Consider the following 25,491-nt stretch of genomic DNA (forward strand, 5'->3'; position numbering starts at 1 on the left):
ATTTCTCAATATGAGCGAGGAGGTATCGTGGAAAAAATTTCGGAAATTTTTCGAAATTAAATAGTAAGGAAAAAGAAAAAGAGTATGCAAGTTCGAACAATTAAAAGTAAAACACATCGATGATTTGTTGTATAAATTATTATATACCCACTTTTGAAGTTTGTGTTTTTATATGCAACAAATAATTTTTAAATTGTCTGTGATATACACGTTATATTTTATAAAATGAACGATAATTTTATTATATATCCTTGAATAAATTTCTAGTATTAAATAATTAAAGTTAACCAAAAGTTGATGTTCTTGAAAAGATTAAGATATACTTAATTTTGATTGTTTTCTATTTTCTAGATTTGCATTTGATTTGTAATAATTAATGATGACTAATTATTCATCTTAATGTATACAATAGAATATATGCAATAGAACAATAGAAAAGAAATCAAAAATGAAATCTCTGAAGTACAACAACAAAGTATACCTTAATATCTTTCGATTTCTTCTGAAATATTTTATATGTATGCATAATTATTATTATTATATAATTAACTAGTATAATTATTATTACTAGAATAAAAGGATTAGACAGTCTTGAATACTGTATATTGAAAGAGTTAAATATATTCTAAAAATATATTCGTTGCATGAATGAAGAAAAAGAATTACTCCTAAAACAGAATACAAAAGTGCACGAATGTAATTAATAGTAATTGACTTATTTCAACGCTTTTTCCCCATAGCCTATCAATTCGGTGATTCGTTCTTTAACATCACTTCGATGGAAATGAGAATAGCGAGAAACCGACAGGCGAGTATTAGTTGCCGTATATTGATTTCCTGTAAGCGAACCGGTGTCACGAAAAAGTGAAAAAAAGAAGAAGGTAGTACCAGCAGCGCATTTTAAATTTCTCATTTTTTATCACGAACTCATTACTGGCCGATTCGTTCCTTGTGTCAAATTGTTTCTCAACCATTGGAAATTATTGTAATAATTCAAAGATCGTTATTCGATTTTTATACGTATTACTATTTCGTTTATGTTTTGAAAGATAGTATTGCACGAAACTTTGAGATCTTTTTTTTAACTTTCTACTTGCGAAAAATTTGGCATAATCTTGTATATTAAAAAGACTTAAGCTTCCTTTGTGATCTTTGTAAATATGTAATTAATGACTTACCAACTTGAGCCACGCGTTCGTCGTTAATATTTGATTCTTCTCATCCTGGAAAAAAGAAATATATTATTAGTTTTATTTCCATGTTTAAATTAACTTAACTGTTTTATAAAATTAAAAGTTGTTTACTTTGATAATTAATATTATTATCGTCTGATAATAATTTTAATTATTGTCAAATACAGTATATTATATTAAAATTGCGACATATTGATATATTATTAAAATTATTATTTAATTGAAATATAAAATATTTGTATAATTTCTTTGCACTTTTAATAACAAATTCAATATGATACTTTGATAACAATCTAAATCATACTACAAAAAGAATTAAAAATATTTCTATTTTAATTATGATACATTTTTCAAATTCACATTCATTTTCTCAAACAAAAAGATAAATATCTAATCAGATAGAAATCATTCGTTACACAATTAGGTGAAAGAGAAGTTTATAAGATATAGGATCAATGATCAAACGCGAGAATGAAAGGAAAAAGTAGAGTTCTATAAATAGCGAATGGTAAAATTTACGCCAAAAAGTAGAGAGCCAATAACCACAAATTGCTGTTGCAATCGTTCGTTTACCAAGTGCTCTAAAGAGAACCGCACTCCACCACAGGCTCATCAGAACTTCAAAGTGATTTATAAAACGGATGCACTTTAACGATAGTGTCAACGAACAAACCACTTGGTAAACGATCGTGTCCAACCAATTAATCGTTGACCAATACTACTTAGCACCATACCTTTTATAATTGTAAGGAAAATTTTTCTTATATTCGACCTTTCTTTGAATTAACTGATGAAAAAGCTATTTTGCGAGTATGCTTTTTACGATACACGTATAATCCAACGAATTACAAATATTTCATACAGAAATATATATGATGAAAGTATTTTATAAAAATTGTAAATGTTTTGTGAAAAAAATATAAGTAAATAATGAATACATGTAAATGTTTAATAAGTGATTTTACATTTTCAAGATAAATAATTGTAACAGATAATTAATATTATTATTAAGTGTCTTTTAAAAAATTTAATTAAAATTTAATTACACTTATATTACTCTCTCAAATAATAAAATTCTTCAATTTTTCACGATTCTGAATAATTTTCTTTTCCAAAAATTCAAAGATAACTCGTAAGAACTAACTTAAGTTTAACTTGATTAATTTTCTTCTAATCACTATACCGTTAAAATAGCATATACGTGGAATACACGTTCATATAAAGGATCCTAAAAAATACACAGTGAAAACTATATCAAATGTTTAAAAAAAGTAATGAATTATATAATAAAATAAGCATAATAAAATTTAACTAACATTGAAGAATAAATAATATTAGTACAATATTTTTCTTGAATTTTTCCTTTCTATCATTTCATCGATATATCCATCTTCAATATCGTCATTAACTAAAACTTAAAATTAAAGTTCTCTGTCTTTATTAAATAATATCCTATAAAAGCTTCAAGAGTTTCAAAATTATTGTCACGAACGAAATAAATTTCAAAGGCGTATCTCGTTTAATAGCGGAATGAAAGTATATTTGCATGTCAATGGTGCATCCTCAGGTTGCATAGGATGTATAGGATGCGAGAAAAGCGCAACAAGTATGAAACGATTTAAGTTTAACGATTCGTGACAAAAATGGTCTGTTAATCTTGTGAAACTTGGCTTGAACGTGGTGATAGTAAGGAAGTGATAAAAAATGCAATTAAGGGATAACCTGGACGCTAAGTGAACTTATTATTTCATTTTTAAACAGTACGCGGATGTGTCCCGTCCACACGATCCTCATCATTTTTCGCTTGGAAGTGAGATGAAATAAAAAGTTGGTTTTAATACTGCTTAAAACGAAATTAAACTGATTACAAATTTTCCAATAGTCATAAACTTTTCTAATACCTGAATATCGTTGTTACGGAATGGAAAAATGCTTATATTAAAAAGTATTTTTTAAAAGTGAAATATAGATATGTGAAAAACAATTGAAAAGTTTGTATCGAAAATAATTCTATTTTATTATCTTTTTATGGGAAAAAAAACACGCTTAATTATTATTTAGCAAATTTAAATTTTCTAAAAGGATTGTATTAGATCTTCAAGATGCAAAATCATAAATAGAGAGTAAAAATAAAAAAGAAAATGATAAAACAAAAATTTTTGATAAATTTTTTGAATGACGAAGACATTGCGTTAAAATCTGAAAGCATCCACAAATGATTTATTAAAATATATATCCCTGAAACTTCTCTTTCTTCGATAATGATATTTCCCAAAGAACATTTCTATGCACAGATCTTACTAACAGTGTAACGTTTAGATTGTTTAGATATTTCCATGATTAGCGGATTCGTTAGCGTATTTGGTAACCTTGGTTCACGCTAAATACTTGTCTTCGCTTCAAAGTGAAATCGAATTAACGCCTGATTTCCACTTCAAAGTGGAATCAGATCCAAGGTCGATTTTCCGTTCGGCTCAAAGCGAAATTAGATCGATCGACGGTGCGTAAAATTTTCCGGTCAAGAAGCACACACGTGACCGAGACATGCTACGAAATCAAAATTTTCTGCGTGTCTCACGAACAATTTTAAAATTTTATTTGTATTATAATTTAACAAAAATAAGTCGAATAATGAAATATGAAGTATTCGTTTGGAAAGTTACAACGAAATCGTCACATAATGTAAAATATTAGATCAATCTTTAAGTGCATAACGTTTCAATATGCCTAAGTATAAAAAAAAATGGATATTTTTTGGAAAGATCGTCGAGAAATTGAATGAAGAAGAGATAATTATTTTTATTTAATACATTGCTTGTGAATAGTATTGATTTATGCCAATTTATATTAAATTTTAGATTTAATGTTAAATTATAATTGCCATTTGTTTCACGTTTTTTAATATGCGTTTTGCACGTTAACGCAAAAATATAAAACTATTACAATCATAATTTAATAGCATCTTTTAATAATTTGATTAAATATATATGCTATCTACGTGTGTATGATAATATATGTAAAGTAATTTTGAAACAAATCCGCAATGAATATTTATACAAACACTTAAGGATACATTATTCATAATTTTAAATTTATCAAGATTACGACAACAAGAGAGGAATTAAAAGAATTTATTAAAAAATTAAAAAATCATTAACATATTTCATTATTACATATTGCATAAAAATATAAAATTAGATGATTGTAATAAAAGAATTTATTAAAATATTATTAATTTTGAACGTACATGCTACATTTATAAATTATTGCATTTAAACTCGATGATAATTGATCGAATGCAAAATTGTTAAATACTGATATAGTCGCGATATAATAATTGAAAAGCGAAAACAGAACGATTCGACTACAAATAAATAACTTTATAATAATTTGTAATATTTCAAATTTACTCAACTACAATTTTTCTTGATAAATCTTCTCTCTACAAACAAGAAATTTTTCTGGCAAATCAAATGAATTCTACAAACGAACAAAACTCAAATGTAATACACGAGTAAATTTCTCATAATTTTTTTGAACGAAGAAAAAATTCGATTTCTCGTACGTGCTACGCGTTCGACTTGAAAAATATATTCACATACCTCACACCCTAATTAGCACGTGCAATAAATTTCAGCATGCACGAAACGCTAATACATATCCATTTTATTACGAAAATAATTCCGCGCTTGACACGGTCATGATTAATCGTTGTTTAATATGTTTCGTGGCGGAAGAGAGCGGCAGATTATCGGAAATCAATAAGCGATCAAATTATCGAATCAATCATAGTGAAACAAACCACGCTAGAGACGTCCATGCTAATCGAACCGGTTATTAGATTATTAGAACTCTTCTCTAACTGTTCTTAACTGAGAATTACGAGAAGAATTGATTCGCTTTATTATTTCCAATCCTGTAATCGTGAAGTTCATTCCATTTTATTATTTTTATTGCTGTAACGATCTTCGTTTCAATGGCTAACAATGTTTGCAATTATCATAGGATCTAAAATGAATTTATCCTATTATCTATGATCGAATCGAATCGAATTGTTTCCAAATGTCTGTGTGTAATGTATGATAGCAAAAATTAATATATTTTATGTTTACAATAACTCTTATTGCGATAAATCATTTAATTTGACAATACTATTCTCTACAATAATTTTAAAGATACATATATTCTACTGAAAATTATTAAAATTAAGAAACTAAGGAAATTATATTAGAAAGTAATTTTTCATTAAAGATTTAAATGTTTTGCAACATCTGGATTTCTCCTCTTTCTCGACCATTCGATTCATTCTGAATCTTCTTTTAAATGGAGATTTTTATAACGATGAATGTAAAAAAGTTTTCGATATTTCCATTCTTTTCCAATTCCGAATAAAAACTTTAAAATCAATCGAAAGAATAAAACTTAAAAAACCTGTTCCTTCTCTTTACTTATTGGACATAGTTCGCTACTTAGCTGAAATATTAATTTAAAGGCAAATTAATTAACAGACAATTTTCAGAGAGTTGCTTTTTAGCAACCGTACCACGAACTACAAGGAACGTTTGTTTACACATCACTCGAGTGACTGTTTAACCGAAACAATGTGTACAGCGGAAGGCTACGACGCAGGTGTCGAAACTAATCGAAATTGTTGACAACGCCTTTGGTCACACGGTCTACGCACAGACCCCTCTTAATCTGCACCCCTATTCACTTCAAAGCGGACACGAATCGAAGGTCGAATCGAACACGGGTCAACCCTTGACGTTAAAATTTCCCTCACTGATACATTACACTTGGGAAACACGGATTTTTCGTCGAAAATAACAACTCGTTCAATTTTTTTTCTTTTTTGTGGAGAAATTTAGCGTTTTTAAATTTGATCGAATACTTTGAACGAAATAAGAGAATTACGAATTTTTTTTTTTTTCTTTAAATTATATATTGTCTGCATTTCAATACTGTGAAAAAAGGTATAGAGTGGATGTTTAATTATAGAGATAGAAAATTTATACGTTATAATAAATATAATCTTGTACGAATAATTTTATACGCTATTTTATATTAAATTATGTATTTTCAAAATATGTAATATATCGTTTTTATTATTTTGTAATTGATTATAATCTTGAAAATTAATATTCTTCGATTTAACGATTAGAATTATAATATATTATAGAAGATTTACAAGATTTAGAAAAATGTATAGGTTGACAAATAAAAAAGGATGGTATGGTAAAATAAAATTCAATGATGTGAATGATGAATCGTCCACCCACCGAACCCTTATCAGTTTAAAATATACGTTCATAAATATACATAAGTGTAAAGTGCACACCTACAATCTTCATTTAAATATTCAAAGCTATTTATTCATAAATATAAATCGATATTCATGTATCGATAAAAATTACATTGCATCACATTGATGAAAAAACATTGTTAAAACTACGTAACATTAATCAGAAAATTATTTACTTGTACTTGTAATAAATAAAAACATTCAATCATTATGATTAATTGTTTTTTGTTTTTAATCACATCAATTAAATTATTATCTAACATGGAAATAAATTAATTATCAAAATGAATAAATAAAAATAAAAAAATAATTATGCATTAAACATAAATGGAAAGAAAGTTATTTATTAATAACTCTATCTTAATATAATTAATATTGTTAATATAATATTATTTCAATTAAGAATATTTAATTAAAATGTATTAAAAAAAAAAAGAAAACTATAATTTTGTATATTAATTAAGAAAATATTTATTAATAAAGATATTTTATAAGTAAATATGAGTATTCTAATTTTTTATATTTTTTTTAAACGAAAAACTTTGCAACAATGATTAATTTTCCACGATGTGAAAAATGTAGAAAACAACCATGATACGATTCATCGCTACTCGCTTTTATATACGCGCAGCAATCTCTTTGAAGATTTGCGTTTCAAACAATTTAACCCTTTTACAGGCGATAACTCGCGCGTGATTCAAAGAGCAATAAAAATTGCGGAAAAATGAATCAGGAAAAGAAACTATATACACGAAACGATAGTGAAAAATTTCGATGATCGTGTTTAATCTTTATTGTGCATTCATGTAGAAGAAATATAATAAAAGTGAAAAATTTTTGTTACTTCAATATAGATTGCCACATTTATTTATATTGTTGAAATAATTAATAATATAAATGATCTTCAAAACTAACAAAATACATTTCTCAATCAAATATCATTTTCATATAATAAGTGTAGAATAATCTTTAAACTTTTTTTTAATATCTTAACCAAGAATTCAAAATACAAAAACAAATGGAAAATATGGGGCAGGTTTAAAGAAATATATTGATTCTCACAATAGAATGCTTTGACGCTAAATCATTCCAACAGTAAAATAAATAATATATTCAGATAATGGAAATCCTTCTATACTATTTGTTTGATATTGTTACTAAAAATTCGAAATATGACAAGTGGAAATATGGAACGATTGTTTCAAAGCGTTAAGAATCATGGTTGTGGATCATTTTGGTATGCAGTGTGCAGTGGTTTGGCTGAATATATGGGCCACGAGCCAACCAGTAGTGTGACTCGGGATTTGGTCGAACGCATGCAAAGAAAGCGGAGAACAAAAGTAAAGGAAGTTTATAGACAAACGTAGTATTGCGACACTACTTTTACTGTGAAAAATTACCGACCAGTTCGCTTCTTCGTGGAAGATAAATTTTTGAACTTTTAGTTTTGCGTTACTATGGTATTTCCTAAATCCATAGAAGTTGATGTATAATTTATGTGATCTTGTTTTCAGACAATTTAAAAGTTTTAAATGAAATAAGATATCATTAATGGAATATATCTTCCTTTAACTTTACACGAGTGAATAAGAGTTTATGACAACAATTTGTTATATTATTCGAATATTCTTTATATAAATAAATTTTTCTTGTATATGTACAAATTTACTTACAACATGAAACGAATAAAAAAAATACAAAATTTTTGTCGTCAACGATATTCATTTAAATGTATATTAAAAAATAATCAATTCGTGAACACAGTTATAAACAAATAATATTTCTCGAATATTAATTTGATTCCTTATTTCACTTATTTCATTTAATTATTTGATAGATGTCGAATCAGATTTATTTATATATACCAAGAAATCCTTTACTATGAATCTTCTCAAAGTTTCCCCTTATTTCCATACCTTCATATTACAACAAAAAAAAAGAGGAAGTATTAATGCAACAACGAAAAACGAAACGTCATCGAAAATTAATCCTTTTCGACAAAGAAGAGAACATAATAACATAATAAAATAAATATTATTTAAACTTGAAATGCGTGTTGAGAGAAGCGATTCAGAAGAAAGCAGAAGCGGTCAAACACGATGTGAAAAGCCATTAGTGGTTGTCGAAAAAAATATCGTCGCAACTGAAAAATAATCAACGACCAAAAAAATCGTTCGAATCACGGAAGCGAAAATATGAAGCTTCGTTCCGCTTGGATAAATAAAAAAAGCGGGGAGTTCGCGATTCTCTTTTGCAATGAACGTTCAGGAAGCATCAAGAGGTTGGAAGGGTGAAAAAAACTCGAAGCAGCTTGAGTAACACAACTTAAGGAAACAGAAGGGTGAAAGGGGAGGGGAGGGCTGAGTAATGGAACATGTTCTGCTCCACTTAAGAAATATCTCTTGCTTTAATGTACGAAACTGGTCGGAACATCTTGTTTTTACGCGTAAAATGTCGGATTGAATAAGCAAGAAACACGATGAGGAAGTATCAAGTGATAGAAAACTTTGATATTAAACGGTGGGAATAGCGTAATTAACGGACGATAATTGAATTAAAACTGAATATCGTTGTTAGACAGGATTCCTCTTTTGTTTTTGCGGGAGGATAAACGAAAATAAACGTGCATTAACTTTTTGTCCCATATCGATTGTCGATAATTTGTACTGCAACAGGGGAATCCCGTAATTTAGCCATTAATATGCAATAATGTTCACTATTTGATGGAGAGGAGTGTAGCCACGAAGTAAATATCGATGACAAAATAATTAACAGTAGATAATTATTTCGTTCTTTTTCTTCTTGTTTTTCAATCAATCAAATAGTGAGTTAAAAAGATTAGAAGAAAATTGTCTGTTTTATTAATTTTTAATTAATGAATGCAAATTTTTTTTCTTACAAAATATCAAAGAAACAACATTTTATTACCACGTTCTTATCAGACGTTAAAGTTTTCGAGATCACGTTCTCTGCACGAAACGGAGAAATTAATCAAAAAGTAAAGAAGGAAAGAAAAATGGATGAAGTAAGGAAAGAGGAAAGAAAATAAAAGACAAGGAGAAGTTAATGTTAAAGAGAAAAGAAAGAAGTATAAAAACTGTAAGAAGAAAAAGGATGACAAAAGGCAAAAAATAAGGTTGCGTCGAGGAGAAATTTCGCTGATCAGTGTCTTTATTCCCATCCCACCTACAACTTTCAACCCAGAATGGCGAAAGCCGAGTAATATGATGAGCTCGCTTTACCATTTTATAATTGCGACACTGATGAAAAAGCTTCTCGTCATTTATATGTAACTGTCTACGAGTTTTTGAACACGATTGTGAACGATAGTAAACGACAATGAACGCGGATGGAAACTAAAAATCGGCAGGAGGTCACGATGGATTGCGAAGACCTGACAGCGAACGAGAGTAGAGAAATGGGGGTGCGCAATTTCCATTATGTCGACCATAAATACGGAGTTCAGAATCAAATGACATCACCGTCGAAACGAGATTTACCGTTTTCATTTATCGACTATGATACCTCACAGTTGGAAAGAATTTACTGTTCGTTATTGATTCAGTTTTATTGTTGTTGCTTTCTCCCTTTTTTTTTGATCTATATAATCCTATTGTTAATTTTTAAGATTTCGAAGAGCTTAACTCAAGTAATTTGAGTTTCTGAATACATAGCAGTAACTTTTCTTGGTGAAAATTTTTTCTTATGTAAAGTTTCCTGAATGTTATTTAAAAAAAAAAAGACTTGAGGATATTGTAATATAATATAAATCTTTTATATAAGTTTCTAATGTTTGGAATCTTAAGACTTGAGGATATTTTACGTGCAAAGTTTGATGTGGTTAAAGACTACTGATATACTGATTTGAGGTACATTGACATATTCAAATGTCAAAAATTTAGAAGTAATAAGATATCACTTCATTTACACATCTATATATATCATGCACTTATCTTTAAAAGTTTAATAAAGTTCTCTTTAGTATAAAAAAAAAAGAGTTTTTTAAGACAGTGGAAATTTTTGTTATTTAAAAGTACAAATTTTTGCATTTTAAATTAAAAATATTATGTTTTGAATCTAAAAAACTTAACACTCTTAGACTCTATATTTCTTAAATCTTCTATGTAAAATTTATATATATCTATACATATGTTATATTTACTATGATTAATAAATTTGTTCTATAGCGTTATAAATTCGAAATTTAATCATACGTATTTATCACAAATTACGTTTCCAGCGATGAATCAACAATAATGAAGCAATTTTAATATTATATATGTGAATTTGTGGCTTCCAATTAAGGATATTATTTGAGATATTTCTCATAATTCAATAAATTAATGGATAATGGTAACGAGATTGGTTAATTGACTATTAAATGATTTGAGACAAACGATTTTTTAATTTAATCGAAATTATCTTTTTATAAATTACTTTTTAGTTAGAAAAGTTAATTACTTTTTGGATCATTTATTTTAGAAAATTATTCTACGTATCTAATTATAAGAAAAGAATAAAAAACTTCGTGATATAAAGTATGAATTGATGAATTTTAAATCTTACTACACTATTAAAATTAATATAATATTAATAATGATTTCAATATCAATCTATTGTATAAAATATATAGATTCATCTAAATAGTATTTTATTCAGGAAATGTTTAATATAAATCTATTATCATTTATTCGTTTCAAATATTTAACGAGATGAAAAATTTTTATTTTATAAAATCAAAAGTAAATGTATCGACAAATAACACTTCAAATTCAGGCAACATCAGATTCAATAGAAATTATTAAACTATTTAGCAATATTAAAAAATTAAGCAACGATAAAACTTATTGATATTTTTTAATATAATTTGCCTTATGAAAACTAGATTAATACAATTGTTAATTCAATAAAAACAGATTCTTCTACAATAATTCAATTTATCATTTGGAAACTAAACTGATCAATTATTTTAAAAATTTTTAATTTCAATACAAAATATATGGTTATTATCTAATACTTCAAAAATCATATAATATATAATTAGTCTTTTTGGGTTTTGTGTGGTTCACATGAAACTCAACACCATGACCTAAAAACAAAACTTCTTCTTTTTCTTTCTACATATATTCAAAAAGTTTGCTACTAAATGAAATAAAACCAAAAAAGTGTTATCCCGCTTTTTTTTTGACACGAAATGTCAAAACTTGTAGTGCATTTCTCCATTTGTATACGAAGTCACCATCTTTTATACTATAATAATAGAAATTTGCTGCACTTCACGGAACAGAATATATATATAAACATTCGTATTAACACAAATAGAAATTCTATGTATGTGTTATACTACCCTGCTCATGATCTCACGCCATTTTAGTCACAAATTTTGCTTTGATTCAGTTATATTTCCGATATATTTACGATTTGGCTGGTTGTGTCTAGCTATGACTCGAAATATCTAATTAAAATTCTTGCTGACTGTCGATATAACGGAAGCATAAACAGTGCTCTTACGAATCCCCTTTTCTTTGATCGATACGAATGATGGATCGTATGTTCACGTAAATCGGTTGAGTAAGCACTGTGGTATGATGATAAAATATAAATTACAGCCTGAAATAAATTTAATAATATAGAAATAAAAAATGTTTGATAAATTTATTCTAAAATATATTTTAGAAATTTTAATTTAGAAATAATACTATAGGATTAACCGGATATTTGTTTATCCAATCAGAAATCCAATCTCATAGAGACAGATCATAGAAAATCTATTGTGTTAAATTTTATAGAAATATTATTCGTTTATGTAACATCATTAACATATTTAAAAAATAAATACAAAAATTTTCTAAAACGAAAAAAAAAATCCCGTCAAAAACAACACACTTTTACACCCACAATTATTATCTCGAATTTCTCGTATGATTTATTTCGCGTTCGATTTAACCCAATATCACGAATAATAATACGTTCCTCTCAAAGTAAACGTCCTCTCGCAATAAAGGTAGAGGGAAAAATCGAATTTCCTTTCGGCATTGCGGTGGAATGCAATTACGAAAATAAAAATACCTGACAATAGTCTATGATTCGATAATGAAATCAAAGTTCCTTTGTTTCAAAGGGAGAGATCGTGGTGCAGGAAGCGACATTGATGATCAGGAAAAATTCACCACGGTTGGATCGTCATCGCTATAAATAGATATTAGCAGAGGAAGCAAGGATTTATGAAGTAACAACGGTTAAAAATTTAATATCCACGATACACGTGTCCGTAACAAAACAAATTGAGTGAACTTTTAACCGATGGTTTCACGTATGTGAGGGAAGGATATTGTGTTTTCCCTCAGAGAGGAAGACATTTTCTTTTGGCGTCCCGTTTTTCACGGTTCCCTGGATCTAACTTTCAATTCAATTGAAAACCGAGTTTTCGTCGCTTTTCCTGATTCCACATCAGCATTTCCCCCTGTGTGCACACCGATATGAATGGCGTGTTTGCCGGTGTGCAATAATTACGTTTCGCGTATTTACATACCGAGTAAGTCTTATATCGGAATTTCCAAGCACCGCGAGCGCTTTGTTCCACGCGAAATTGTATAGACCGGAAAATATTTGCTTGTCGAGTGTAATTACACCTCATATATGCTCGAGCAGTATATGTGGCATTGAGACATTAGCGGGATTGAGTATTACAAAGGGTGAGGAGGAGAACACCGCGAGGCGAAACATATTACTATGTACAGTATTTCCTATACGTGATATTTTAGGGTAATCTAAACGGTATTGCTAAATATTGTAAGAATATTATATGTTTTGTACATCAAGTATTCTTAAATATAGTGATAAATATTAGTTGGTGGCATAACGAATGGTATAATATTTGAGATGGAAATGTTATAACGAATTTGAGATTGAGGTATCCTATGTTATCCTAATAAAATATTGTTATATAATTTGAATTACTTCATATGTTTATGAGTAAGTGTGTAATTAACAAATTGTACAAATACCAATGCTTGAAGTTATTTTTTTTTTTTTGAATGTGAATAAAGAATTTTAAATCTAAATTTAAAATATTTCCCCCTGATTGAAATGTTTTCGCATTAGTTTGCTTTATTTATAATTAAAATAACGATGGTGTATTAAAAAGAATCACTGCTCCCATTCATTTTTATAACATACTTCCTCTGTTTACCCTTTGCATTTACGTCATTTCTGAAATTAATTATAGCTACCCTATATTTTAACTTGCATTTTTTACATGTGTTTTTTATCTACAAAATAACTAAAGATTAATCATTTCATGTTGTACTTATACACATGAACAAAAATTAACATAATCATATAGAAATATATGCTCTTAAAATCTCGTTATATTCTATTTTTTTTCATTTTATTTCTTTTATAGAAATTAATTATTATTAATATCTCTCTGAAATCTGTAAAATCAAATTCTTTTTTCTATATATTGTATTGATTAAAAGTTTAGTATCAGTTTAGTACTTGTTTAATACTTTCTACTTTGTTCTCATACATGATTAATGCTATTTTTTGTTCATGGTGTTATTGTTGTAATAAAATGATACTCGTTTATTACTTTTTATGATCTTTTATACATTCTTATAATCTAATAAATTCTTATCAATTATGATATTATACTATAAAAAGCACATATATTTCGAAAAAGACTCAAACAATTTGTGATTAATTGACACAAACTCAATAAACTTCTATGAAATGAGTTATTTTACGTAAATATCAAAATTCATTGAAAAACTGAATATATAAAATATTTTCCATTGAATCAAAAAATTTTAAAAACTTTAACGATAAATTTACTACCTATTTCGAATTCCTAATAATATTCATTGTTAAAGAACAAATATAAAAATGATAATAACCATAAATAATGACATAAAAGTAATAACAATCTTGACAATCTTTTTCATCAATATTTTGAAATTACAACTTTTTCTAAGCAACAGAAATAATTAAAACTTATTCAACTTGAGAAATTCTTAAAAAATCCTCAAAATTATAGTCAATACATAACAGAGAATAAATAATAAAATATATTATATCTAACTTTCTTGTTGAAACTTCATATACTCTATAATCCTTCCAAATATCTAATACGAAAAACAGAACAAAGCAATCGGATAAACAGTTGTTGCCAATGGCCAATAAAAATACTCGAAAAGAAACGTGAACGCGCGACGATTACGCTTTTTCATAGGAGATATGCCCAGTTTGTGCTAACATATCCGATTATCAAGCAAGTTCATGTACTCGGTGTTTAGCGCGAGGGTGGCCGAGAGGAAGGGTGCATAAAGTAAATGACCGAGGCGGGGGTGGCCAAGATGGAGAGCATAATGCGATCTGCCTCGTCCATTGCCTCCATCCTCGTTCGTTTCCACCCCTCAGCCGTTAACCATGGTTTCATTTAGATAAGGCCGATATTTTGACGTGCAAAAACTAGCCCAGCTAATCTTGGCCCTTCTTATCTTTGCAATTCACGCAAAGATTACGAAACGACAGCTTTGTTGGGCGCATCAGGCGAAAATTGCGCCTCGCCGCCACGAGTTTCGCAATCTTCCATTCCAAGGTAATCTCAGAAAGTATTACGCGGCCATTGACACTGAATATTTGATGAGTCGTTATTGAATCTTTTATACTCGACCCACTTTTGCTTACCGTTCAATTACATGACGCAATGATACTGGGTTTAGTTGAAAGCAAGGGAAGAGAGGGAGTAAATCTAATAATAAATATGCGATGATTTTATGGTGAAAAATAAAGATGAGAAATTGGAAGAATGCTTGTAATAAATTGTTGTAAATAATTATACGAAGAAACAATTTTTTAAAAGAATTGAAGCTAACGATAGTTTGCAATGATACTAGCAATAGAAGAAAAATTAGAATGTAAAAATTGTTAAATTATATTAATACGAATTAAAAATTGAAAAATATTAATATCCTTTATTATTCGTTGACGTAATCAGCCTATTATAAAATTCTGAATATAAATAATCAATAATATGTTGATGTGTAGATCTTATAAGACAATATTTTTGTAAAATAAATGTAAATTTATTTACTTTTCCAAAATATATTATAATCACGATTAGTTTTATATTATATTGTTTAATTTTATAAAAATGAACTTGTTTTTCAATCTGAAACATGGATGGAAGTATATACGTGTATAAGGATAAAGGTCAATTATAAAAGTGAGCAACTAACAAATAAAAAACTTCCATCAATATGTCATGTTCATATGTAACCACTTGTCGTTTAATCGAGGTATTAAAACGAAAGTAATTAACTATAGACAGAAACTTCTCAACCCTTCATAACTATTATCGATTTCCAAAATTTTGTTACAGCACGAATAATAAATAAAATATTAATATTTGATCAGTTAATTTATTAACACAAGAATATACAATTCCACAGTATAATAAATTTATACAATCTCCCGATAAAATAACCTTTCCATCCCCACAAATTTCTGATATTTTACGAACAATTTATTTCTTCCTTACTCAACGACCACTCGCATAAGAACGGATTCATCGTGCAAATATATCCTAAGCTCGTTAATCTCGAACGAGAACGATATCCTTAAAACCTTCCCCGCTACCGAGAATAAGATCTTTTATCACACTTTCGTGCCATTATTCGCTGAAATGCCGGTGTTCTCATTGTATCCGTTCCTGGCATCGCTTCAATTTACTTTGACTACGGAATAAACGCGTGGCGGAGGATGGATGATAAGCGAGCGATGAATGCACGAAAAAAGAAATCCGATCGAGCAGACGGTATTCATATACGATTCGGATAACTTCTCATATATGGCGAGAGAAAGGAGAGGGGTCATAATGGAAATCTTTCATAGGCAAGTTTCTATCGATGGGAACGCTATCTGTGTATAGATATAAGTATAGGGTGCGAGCATATGCGAGTAACCATTGTGCAGTTTGCCGCCAATTCCGCCTTCCGTCGTAAATCCTCTCTAATGCGATTTTCTTAAGAAAGGGAGAAAACCTGGCGAAATGCACCCGGCTCGGTAATTCCCTTAATGTAAATGCGATTACACGGGGATCAAATTAGAAGAACGCGGAATCGTTTCGGCTATGACGGATTTCAATCCGATCTGACTGTTAAAGGAAGTATTCGAATGGAAAATAATATGAATGATGGCTCGAGATATTAAAATCTGAAGATGAAACATATATACGGTAAGGCTGTTCCAATTTATTTTCTTTTTCTTCTAGAGTTATTGGAAATTTCAATAGTACGTATGAGCGCGTCATTAGTTCGATTTATAAATTGGAAAGCTCGTAATTTTATTTAAAAAGATATTAATTTTTCTAATAGATACTATAGTTCTAGTTGTAAATACTAGTGTATATTACCTTATATACTCCTATATAATTTGATATTAATTTATTTTCCTTTCTTTTTTCTTAATCTTTCCAGTAGTATATATTACTGACAATTCCGTTTAATTCTAATGTAAATTTCAAGCTTCGTAAATATATTCATTAAATTGTAATTATTTAGAGTCCCACATTTAAATAAATTTCAATTGCAAAACAGAAAATAAACGTATGGAAAACTATCATCTTGAATCTTATTTATACGAGAAAGAAATAATTATCTAACTTCTAGATTAATTTCTACCGAGTTCTAAATTAAAAATTCAATACTCAATACAAAATATCAATTCCAATTAATTGGAATATAATATAATAAAATTATATAATAATATTCTAATATAATAAATTAATATAATAATTTTATTCTAAATCAATTTTATTCCAAAACCATTACACCGTTTATCAAAATAAATCTAAAATCCCTTCCAATTAAATCACAATCTCATATTAGAAGTTAAAGTCTACGTGCCAATTTCAGAATGAAAAGAAACTCGGTTGCATTAGTCAATTTCCAATTTCCGTCAGAAAGAATTAACTTCAGTTTTTATTCTTTATAACTCATTGACGCGTAACAATTAACAATGTTGAAAATACGAGAGAAATAACTTACCACATCTATGATCTGCTGCAGCGTGATGCCAAATTTTACTTCGAGAGGCTCGCTCTCATTGGCGACGGGCCGCTCCAAAGTGTTGTATGACGACAACAGCTCGTTCAACAAACGTTTCTCGTGACGTCCGCACAGGCTTTCTGCAACAGAAACAAGTTGTTGTTTAAATCTGTGTGAAACATTCCACAACAGCTAGTATGGGTCGACAGTTAATTTCCATAAATATAAATTTTGTCGTGAGTTATTGTAGCGAATGACTGTACTTTAGTTAGTCGATAGAGAAGGTAAAAATAATTATTTAATAGAGTAGTATTGCGCCAGAGAAGTGGCTTAAAATACGAGGAAACGAGCATTTTCCGAAACCATTGTTTTACAAAGCGCGAAGTTTGGTGTTTTCATGAAAAGTATACGTGTCTAACAATAAACGATAGATGTGTTTCATCCTCGTGTTGTTACACTGTCAGACATTTTTGTTATGTACATACGTATATTTGAAATTTTCTTTCGTTGTGATATACTTCCTGTCCACATAGTAGAGTTTTTTACGTTTGTTATGTATATTCTTTTCTTCTTCCGTTGTTTAAAAAAATACAAAAGAATTTTTCGTATACACTGTTTCAAAGTATATTCTACTTGCAAAAGATTTAATGACTTTGCAAGAAAATAGCGTGGAAAATCTTTTTTCCACTTTGATATCATGTGGACTTTGAAAAGATGAATATTTTTAAATTCTAATGATTTAATAGAGTTTTAAATATTATAATAATGTCTGGATATAAATTGCTTTATTAATCGATGCATATAATGTTTCCTCGAATTTTAAGCATATATAATTTTTCAAAATATTATTTTTATTATATATTTAACTGTAATTATATGCAACGATTTTATGTCCTTTTTTTTACTATTAGGATCTCTCATAACTCAAATTAGAATAGAATATAAAATTCAAATCTAATATTTCTAATAATAAATCTCTATATTGAATATTTGCATATCAAGCATTATTATATTTTAATTTAATGAAATAATAGTTGAAATTTTATTTTATTCTTAATAATATTTATCTAAAAAAATATAACTATTTTATTTATCAAAATTTAAAATAGCAAAGTTTCACAGATTAATAAATCAATGCATTTTATAATTTCAAATTATAAGAATTTGTATATGAATATGAAACATAATTTTAACATATTGTAAAATATTCTATTTTATCATCAATCATTGCTCAATCCATTAAGATTCTAAACGCGAGAAAATATATTTGACGGAAGCATTTTTCAGTTTTCAGTGACAATTGCAATATTAATCATTGCTCAATCCATTAAGATTCTAAACGCGAGAAAGTATATTTGATGGAAGCATTTTTCAATTTTCAGTGACAATTGCAATATTAATCGCATGCAAGCTAGATATTAACTTCCATTGTTCCATAAAATTCCACTTTCAGCAAAAGTTTGTTCGAAAATTCTTTTCAGATGAACATTATAGATCGTGTTGCAAGTACGAGGATTCGATATATTACAGAGCAACGATTGCGAGTAAACCATTGTAATCCCTTAACAAACCTGCTAAGCTTTGTACATATTTGACCCAGAATTGAAATTACGCGAATTTTTAATCACTCGAATCTACATTAGAAATTCATATCTATAATTACAGTCTTTGTTTCTTTTCCTTATATATTATTTAAGAAAAATTTATGCAATAATGAAATTTTCCATAAACATTTTCCGTAAAATACATATAAAATTGCATCATAAAATTTTGAAGAAAACTGAATTATTACTTTAATTATTAACAATTCAAAATGCTTAAAATATTTTACAAATATCTGACTTAAATATCTGATTAAATCTGACAAAAATTGTTTCAATCCGCATCTAATATGACTACGTATATTTTATTTAATAATAAGGAAAAGTATATCATTAATACATTTATTGAGATTGTATTACTAAAAATCAAAGGAAATTTATTTCCGATACTGGATATTGAATTTAAATAAATACAAAAAATAATATTTAAAACAGAGAAAAATCCAACAAAATCTAAAATAGTTATATATATTTGTGATAACGTTTATATTAAATATGAAACAAAGAAGTCGAATATGTGGAAAAATCTTTCTTGAAAGAAGATCGTATGCGATTGTATACATTTACCGCCATAAAATAGGAAACCGCCATTACGCATGCGTCACTTGTCTCTAACGTGGTGAAATGATTGAGACAACCAAGTAAAATATTATAACGAATATCGCTTTATAACAATTGTCGTTCTTAAAATAAAACACGAAATATTGCTTAATGCTTGATTTATGATCAATTATTTACTTTATAAGCATAAAAGAAACTATTTATTTGTAACTACGACGTAGTTCGTATCGTTATGAACGAATATTACGGAAAAAAAATTTCGTGCTTATTAAATGAGAAATAAACAAGAATTAAATAAGAAATTATAATATACGTACGATGTATGATGTGAGTATGATGAAAATACGTAGTTTAGAGCTTCGTACGTGTCCTCAGAAAGAAAAATAACACAAATAATACACCAAAAATAACGCACGATGACACCCCACTCTCACTTTGTAATACACTACTCGCGCGCATTCGCTTCTGCGTCGCTTGCTGCGCGCGCTTCCGAGTCTACACGAAAGTATCCGAGTTTACACGAAAGGATCCGATCCGAAGGAATTTGAACGCTTCTATTGCCGCGATATTTGAACATATGTATATCTACAGATATGAGAATGAAATTTTTAAATAATCATTAATATTAATATTATTGTTATTTAATATTAATATATTTTTGAAAAAAGAAATAGTATAAATATTATTTTCAAATGTGCATAACTTTTAATATTTTATATTAAACAATAATATATTATTATACAAGTTTTATAAAACGAAATTTATCAAAGATATTTATTAAAGTTAAAATAAAATAAAAAAGTATGATTTTTTTTTTATTGAATTTCATAAATCTATGACTTCTTTTAAATATATGAAAAAGATATTTATTTTTTGAATGCAACGATAAATAAAAAAATAAAAATATAAAAGTATGTAAAATTAAATTTAATAATCTATAATATTTTTTAGTATCAAATTTTATTTTAAATTGCAATATTGCAAAACTGATTGTAATATTTCAATAATAAAATATTTTTCTTTGCAATATATTAACATTACAAATCTATGTTAATTAAGTTATAGAATCAATGATTTAAAACTTTCTCAAAATATATAATAATTAAATAATTATAAATACTTAGTTTTAACTTTAAAAACTTGTTACATTTATTTTTTAAAAATTTATTCTGAACTTAGAAAATACATCATAGAAATATTACGTTCCTTTTATGTACGAAATTTTATATATGTTTCCTTTAATTTATTCACAAACATATTTTATAAAAACAAAACAAATCTCTGCATACCAAGTATCAAGCAGATCTTCGTTCTCCATTCTCCATTCTATTTTTTTTTATTTTATTCTATTTTACATGCATAAATATTTATTATTCATGAATATCATGAAGTTTATTTCTATACAGTAATTGAAAATTTAATTTCACCATCAGAAAATGGAAAATGTATCTAATTCTAAAATATTTAAAAATTATAATAACGTAGCTTTATAATTGGTTTTCTAACTAATCTTTATTATTGAAAATAAATATAATTTCTTGAATTCTTTAAAGATTTAAAAATAATTATATCTCTGAAAATTGTAAAATTAAAGTTTATCTATTTAATTTATAGAAAGAAAAAAAGCAATAAAATAGAACAAGTTTTAATAATTTAATTTAAAAAAATAAATATTTTGTTTTTAATTTTGTATGTTATTATTCTTTAATATTTTTTTTTTTTTTATCACAGGTTCTAAGTAGCTCCTAGTGCTAGTTCATTAGCGTCGACATCTCTTTTCTTTTACGTTGGAGTAATTAGATTTTGCGGTAGAAGCTAGTGTGTTTTATGTATCATAATTTAAGGTAGTTTTTACATGATTTTATAATGTGATTTCTGATACTAAACTTAAAATAGATAAAAATATTCTATTCTATTCTATGTGAAAGAACTTTAACAATATTCACAATAAAATTCTATTTTTTAATAATATTTTTCGGATTTAAGCTCTTTTTATGTAAAACATAAATTTTCCTATTTATTTCTACATATATTTTTTAACATGCCATATTATTATTCAATTAATTATAATAATAAATATTAAAAGTTTTTTATAGAAATTACTAAACAGATATCTTCTTACCATTTATACGCATTTTTCTAGAAATTCATTTTGGTATTTTTGCACAATGCAATCACAAATTAAACATAAATTAAAAATATAGTAAATATGTCTTTATATATGTCTTTAAATATAGTAAATCGTATAATATTATCGAAAAACCTTTTCAGAATATTTCGCAAATTGCTCATGCATTCAATATCCTTCGATTAAATCCCCTAGATTATACATATTCAATTATGAAAGCGAACTATATCTCGCTTAAAATATGGGAAAGAAAAGAACAAAAAGCGAGTAATTCTCACACAAAACGTTACGTCAATGGTTACGATCAAGCGAGACGCAACATAGGGATTGTGAATATACCATGGAAAACAAAAAGAAGACGTTTGACAAAAAGTATGGAGGAAATGGCGATGGAGGTGGTGAAAGAAAGGAAGGTAGGAGGGATAAAAAAAAGTGAGAGGGAGTATTGAATCCTGGCTGTTGTTGGACGTAGCAAGGGGTTAGTCCACGAACAAGTGTATTTGTCGTAACCCCGCAATATTTCGATCTGTCTTTAATGGATGCACGTGCGCCGAATTCGATTCTGGCTATAGCCATTATTCTCCCTGTAGACACAATCCTGTTGCATTTCGCATTCGGTCCTGCCACCGTGCCCGGATTTCGAACTTGGTTAAAACGTGTGCGAGAGAACTCAATGTCACTGGAAATGGGACGTACGAATGTGAATATTGCGAGTTTGTAAAGAAATCAGGGATACTTTCGATAAATCGTAACGAATTCGTTGATATTAAAGAGAATTTTTTATTGATATTTCGTATAAATTAAGGGGATTCAAAAATATAAGATGTCTATGATACACGTAATATTTAAATAAAATATAAAATGTGTAAGAAGGAAAGATTTCTTTTTTAAAAATAAAGATTTTTCAATAAAAAATGTAATTAATTTTAAATACTTTTTTCTCAAATATTATCTTTAATTTAAATATTTCAATAATATTTAAATATTTCAAATATTTATGTACTATTGATTTTCCACTTTCTTATTATTATTTAGTTATTTTTATTATTATTTTTTCTTATTATTTAGTTTCATCTTCTCTTGTAATATATATACGTATCAAAATAAAATCATTGAAAGTGTTGTATTCGCACAAATCTAATTCTTTCTTATTTTTTTTTTTTTTATTTTATTTTATTCCTTCTAGTTTTCACATCGATATATCGATTTCTCTTGATTCGCTTCTCCAACCACATTGACATTCTGGCGCTTTCGCTACCACTGTGGAGTTTTCAAACTTTCGGGCAAAACTGTCGAAACTTTCAAAACTTTTATCCTATCAATCGCTCTACAAATTTTTTTTTTTTTATTATAATACTCATACGATCACTTTTCTAATAATTCCCTCAAACTATGTAAATTTTCAACTATGTTTAAACTTAAATAAATAATACTGTTTTGAAACTGACATTATATAGAATAACAATCTTTTACATTTTTAATACTTCATAGAATATTAAAAAAGATAAGGAATTATTATAAATAAATGATATAAAAATATAAAAATGTATACTTCTATATGAAAAAAGTAGTAAAGATATTGTATATATTTTATAAATAAAAATTCTACATAAATTCATATTTAAAAATTTTAGAGAGACAACATTGCATGAAAAACTTTAGATTTTATTCCATCCATTCGCTTAAATTAATCTAAGCATATGTTTTTAAGCATATGTGTTATAAATTTAATTTAAAAAAGTTGTTTTAAGATCAAGAACAACATTGCATGTGATTTCTTGATCATAAAGATTCTTTATCGTTCCTCTATGTGTAAAACAAACAAGTTTGTTGCATAAACTAAACGTAAATTTGACTATATTCTTTTTGTTATTTACAGATATTTCTTTCCATGAGAAATGATTCGGCCGATGCGGGTATTAAAATGAATCTTCATCGTTCGAACGAAATCAATGTCATCGTTAATCAGATTAAGCAAATGTATTACGTGCTATTGATCTAATGTTGAACTAGAGTTTATATAGTACCGACATATTGCATTGTACTGATTAATCACCTTTGTAATATTACGGGCAGAACACGTGCCACGATCTCGATTGTTGTCGATGGTAAATATCAAGAATTAGTCGAATGTAAATCCTTCTATTTTCTCGATTTCTGGTCGATTTCAGACAATAAAGGAATTGATGTAATTTATATAAGCGTGTGCTTTTGCTTTTTTGCTCTTTAACTTATATTTATTCTTATTCAAGTGAAAAAAAAATATTTGTTATATAATTATTCCACTTATAATTAAGAAATTTTAGAATAAGAATGTTTTAAAATAAAATATTTTAAATGGTATTAATTTCTTGTTATATTTTATTTATAAAGTCATAGCATGACAATTTTCATTATACTTCTTTATAATTTAAAAATTTTTTAATTTTTTATGTAACAAAAATCTTGTAATATAAAATTTTAAAGCTAATAATATGAATTAAATTCTGTATATTTAAAATGTATTGTTTACTATTAAACAGCTTATGATAATTAATTAATTTTTATTCCTATTTCCATTATAATATACGATGAATTTTAGAAGGAACAACTACTTTGCAAGTTAATTGACGGATGAAATATTAATTCATTCAGAAGACAAAATATTCTATAAGATTGTTCTTAAAAGTTAATTTATGAGATTTAACTACTAAATGTTTCAACGCTTGTAAAACTAAGAATATTTTGTCCATATATTTAATATTGAAGAAGTTGGAAACTTTCGAATTTAGTAAAAGTAGATCTTTTATATCATTTTATAATAGTATCATTAATATGCAATTGAAGATATTTAATCTTTTATAGTCCTCTGCATTCTTTACATTCTTTTATGTCCATTGGATTAATTTTTAAAACAAATTTTCAGTAATAATCTAAATGAAAAACGAGATATTTAAAAGTAAAATTTCTCGTATCCGTTAAACTAAAAATTATAATTCTATAATAATACATTTTGACTAATATTTTACAAAAATATTATATTTTAGAAAAAAATCTTTAATGTTAACATCAAAAATACTGCTTACCATCTAGACATTATTATAATATACTACATATATTACATAATTTTTAATACTTTTAAATTTTTTAATTATATAATTTATATTTTTTAAATCTTTCATCTTTCATTTTCTTTATTTCTTTCCTCAAGATTTCAAATACTGATTTTAATCGTTTCAAATTCAAAACTTGAAACTTGAATTCGATCATATTGAGAATATTGAGAAACCAAGCTATGTATGTGTCCCATCGACAAACATCGTTTCTCCAAATTTTATCATATTTCGCAAGATCCATGCATTCTGAATATACACACGATGACAAGCTAGTCTTATTTTCCATCAAGGTAAAAGTGTAGCTATAAATAAAAATGATACGATCGATTAATTCTAGGTCACTCTAAACGATCCTTCTCTCGAGATTAGTTCGATTCAAAGCACTCCCAAAACCTTCGATGGACCAATGGAGGAGGAAGAACTTCTACAATAACCATATTTCAATTTCAATATTGCTCAAAAGACAATCCTTATAATTGATGAACTGCGAATAACGTAGAAAGTAGAACAGTGTATTTTTCAAAGAGTATTTCAGAGAGTGATTTATATACGTTATCGAA

General features: G+C 27.2%; 1 protein-coding gene across 1 annotated transcript in view; it reads right to left on the reverse strand.

The window, feature by feature from the left end:
• nAChRalpha6 (nicotinic acetylcholine receptor alpha6) overlaps window positions 1–25,491 on the reverse strand; it is a 336,348-nt gene that overhangs the window by 217,750 nt on the left and 93,107 nt on the right. The window contains exons 2-3 of the mRNA XM_031920609.2: window positions 17,547–17,686; window positions 1,179–1,223 (exon numbers count right to left, since the gene is read on the reverse strand). Coding sequence (XP_031776469.2) covers window positions 1,179–1,223; window positions 17,547–17,686 — 185 coding nt within the window. The remainder of the gene's footprint in view (window positions 1–1,178; window positions 1,224–17,546; window positions 17,687–25,491) is intronic.

This window comes from Apis florea, unplaced genomic scaffold (assembly GCF_048593485.1).
Source record: "Apis florea isolate Af1SG1 unplaced genomic scaffold, ASM4859348v1 contig_3783_pilon, whole genome shotgun sequence".
Taxonomy (NCBI): Eukaryota; Metazoa; Arthropoda; class Insecta; order Hymenoptera; family Apidae; genus Apis; species Apis florea.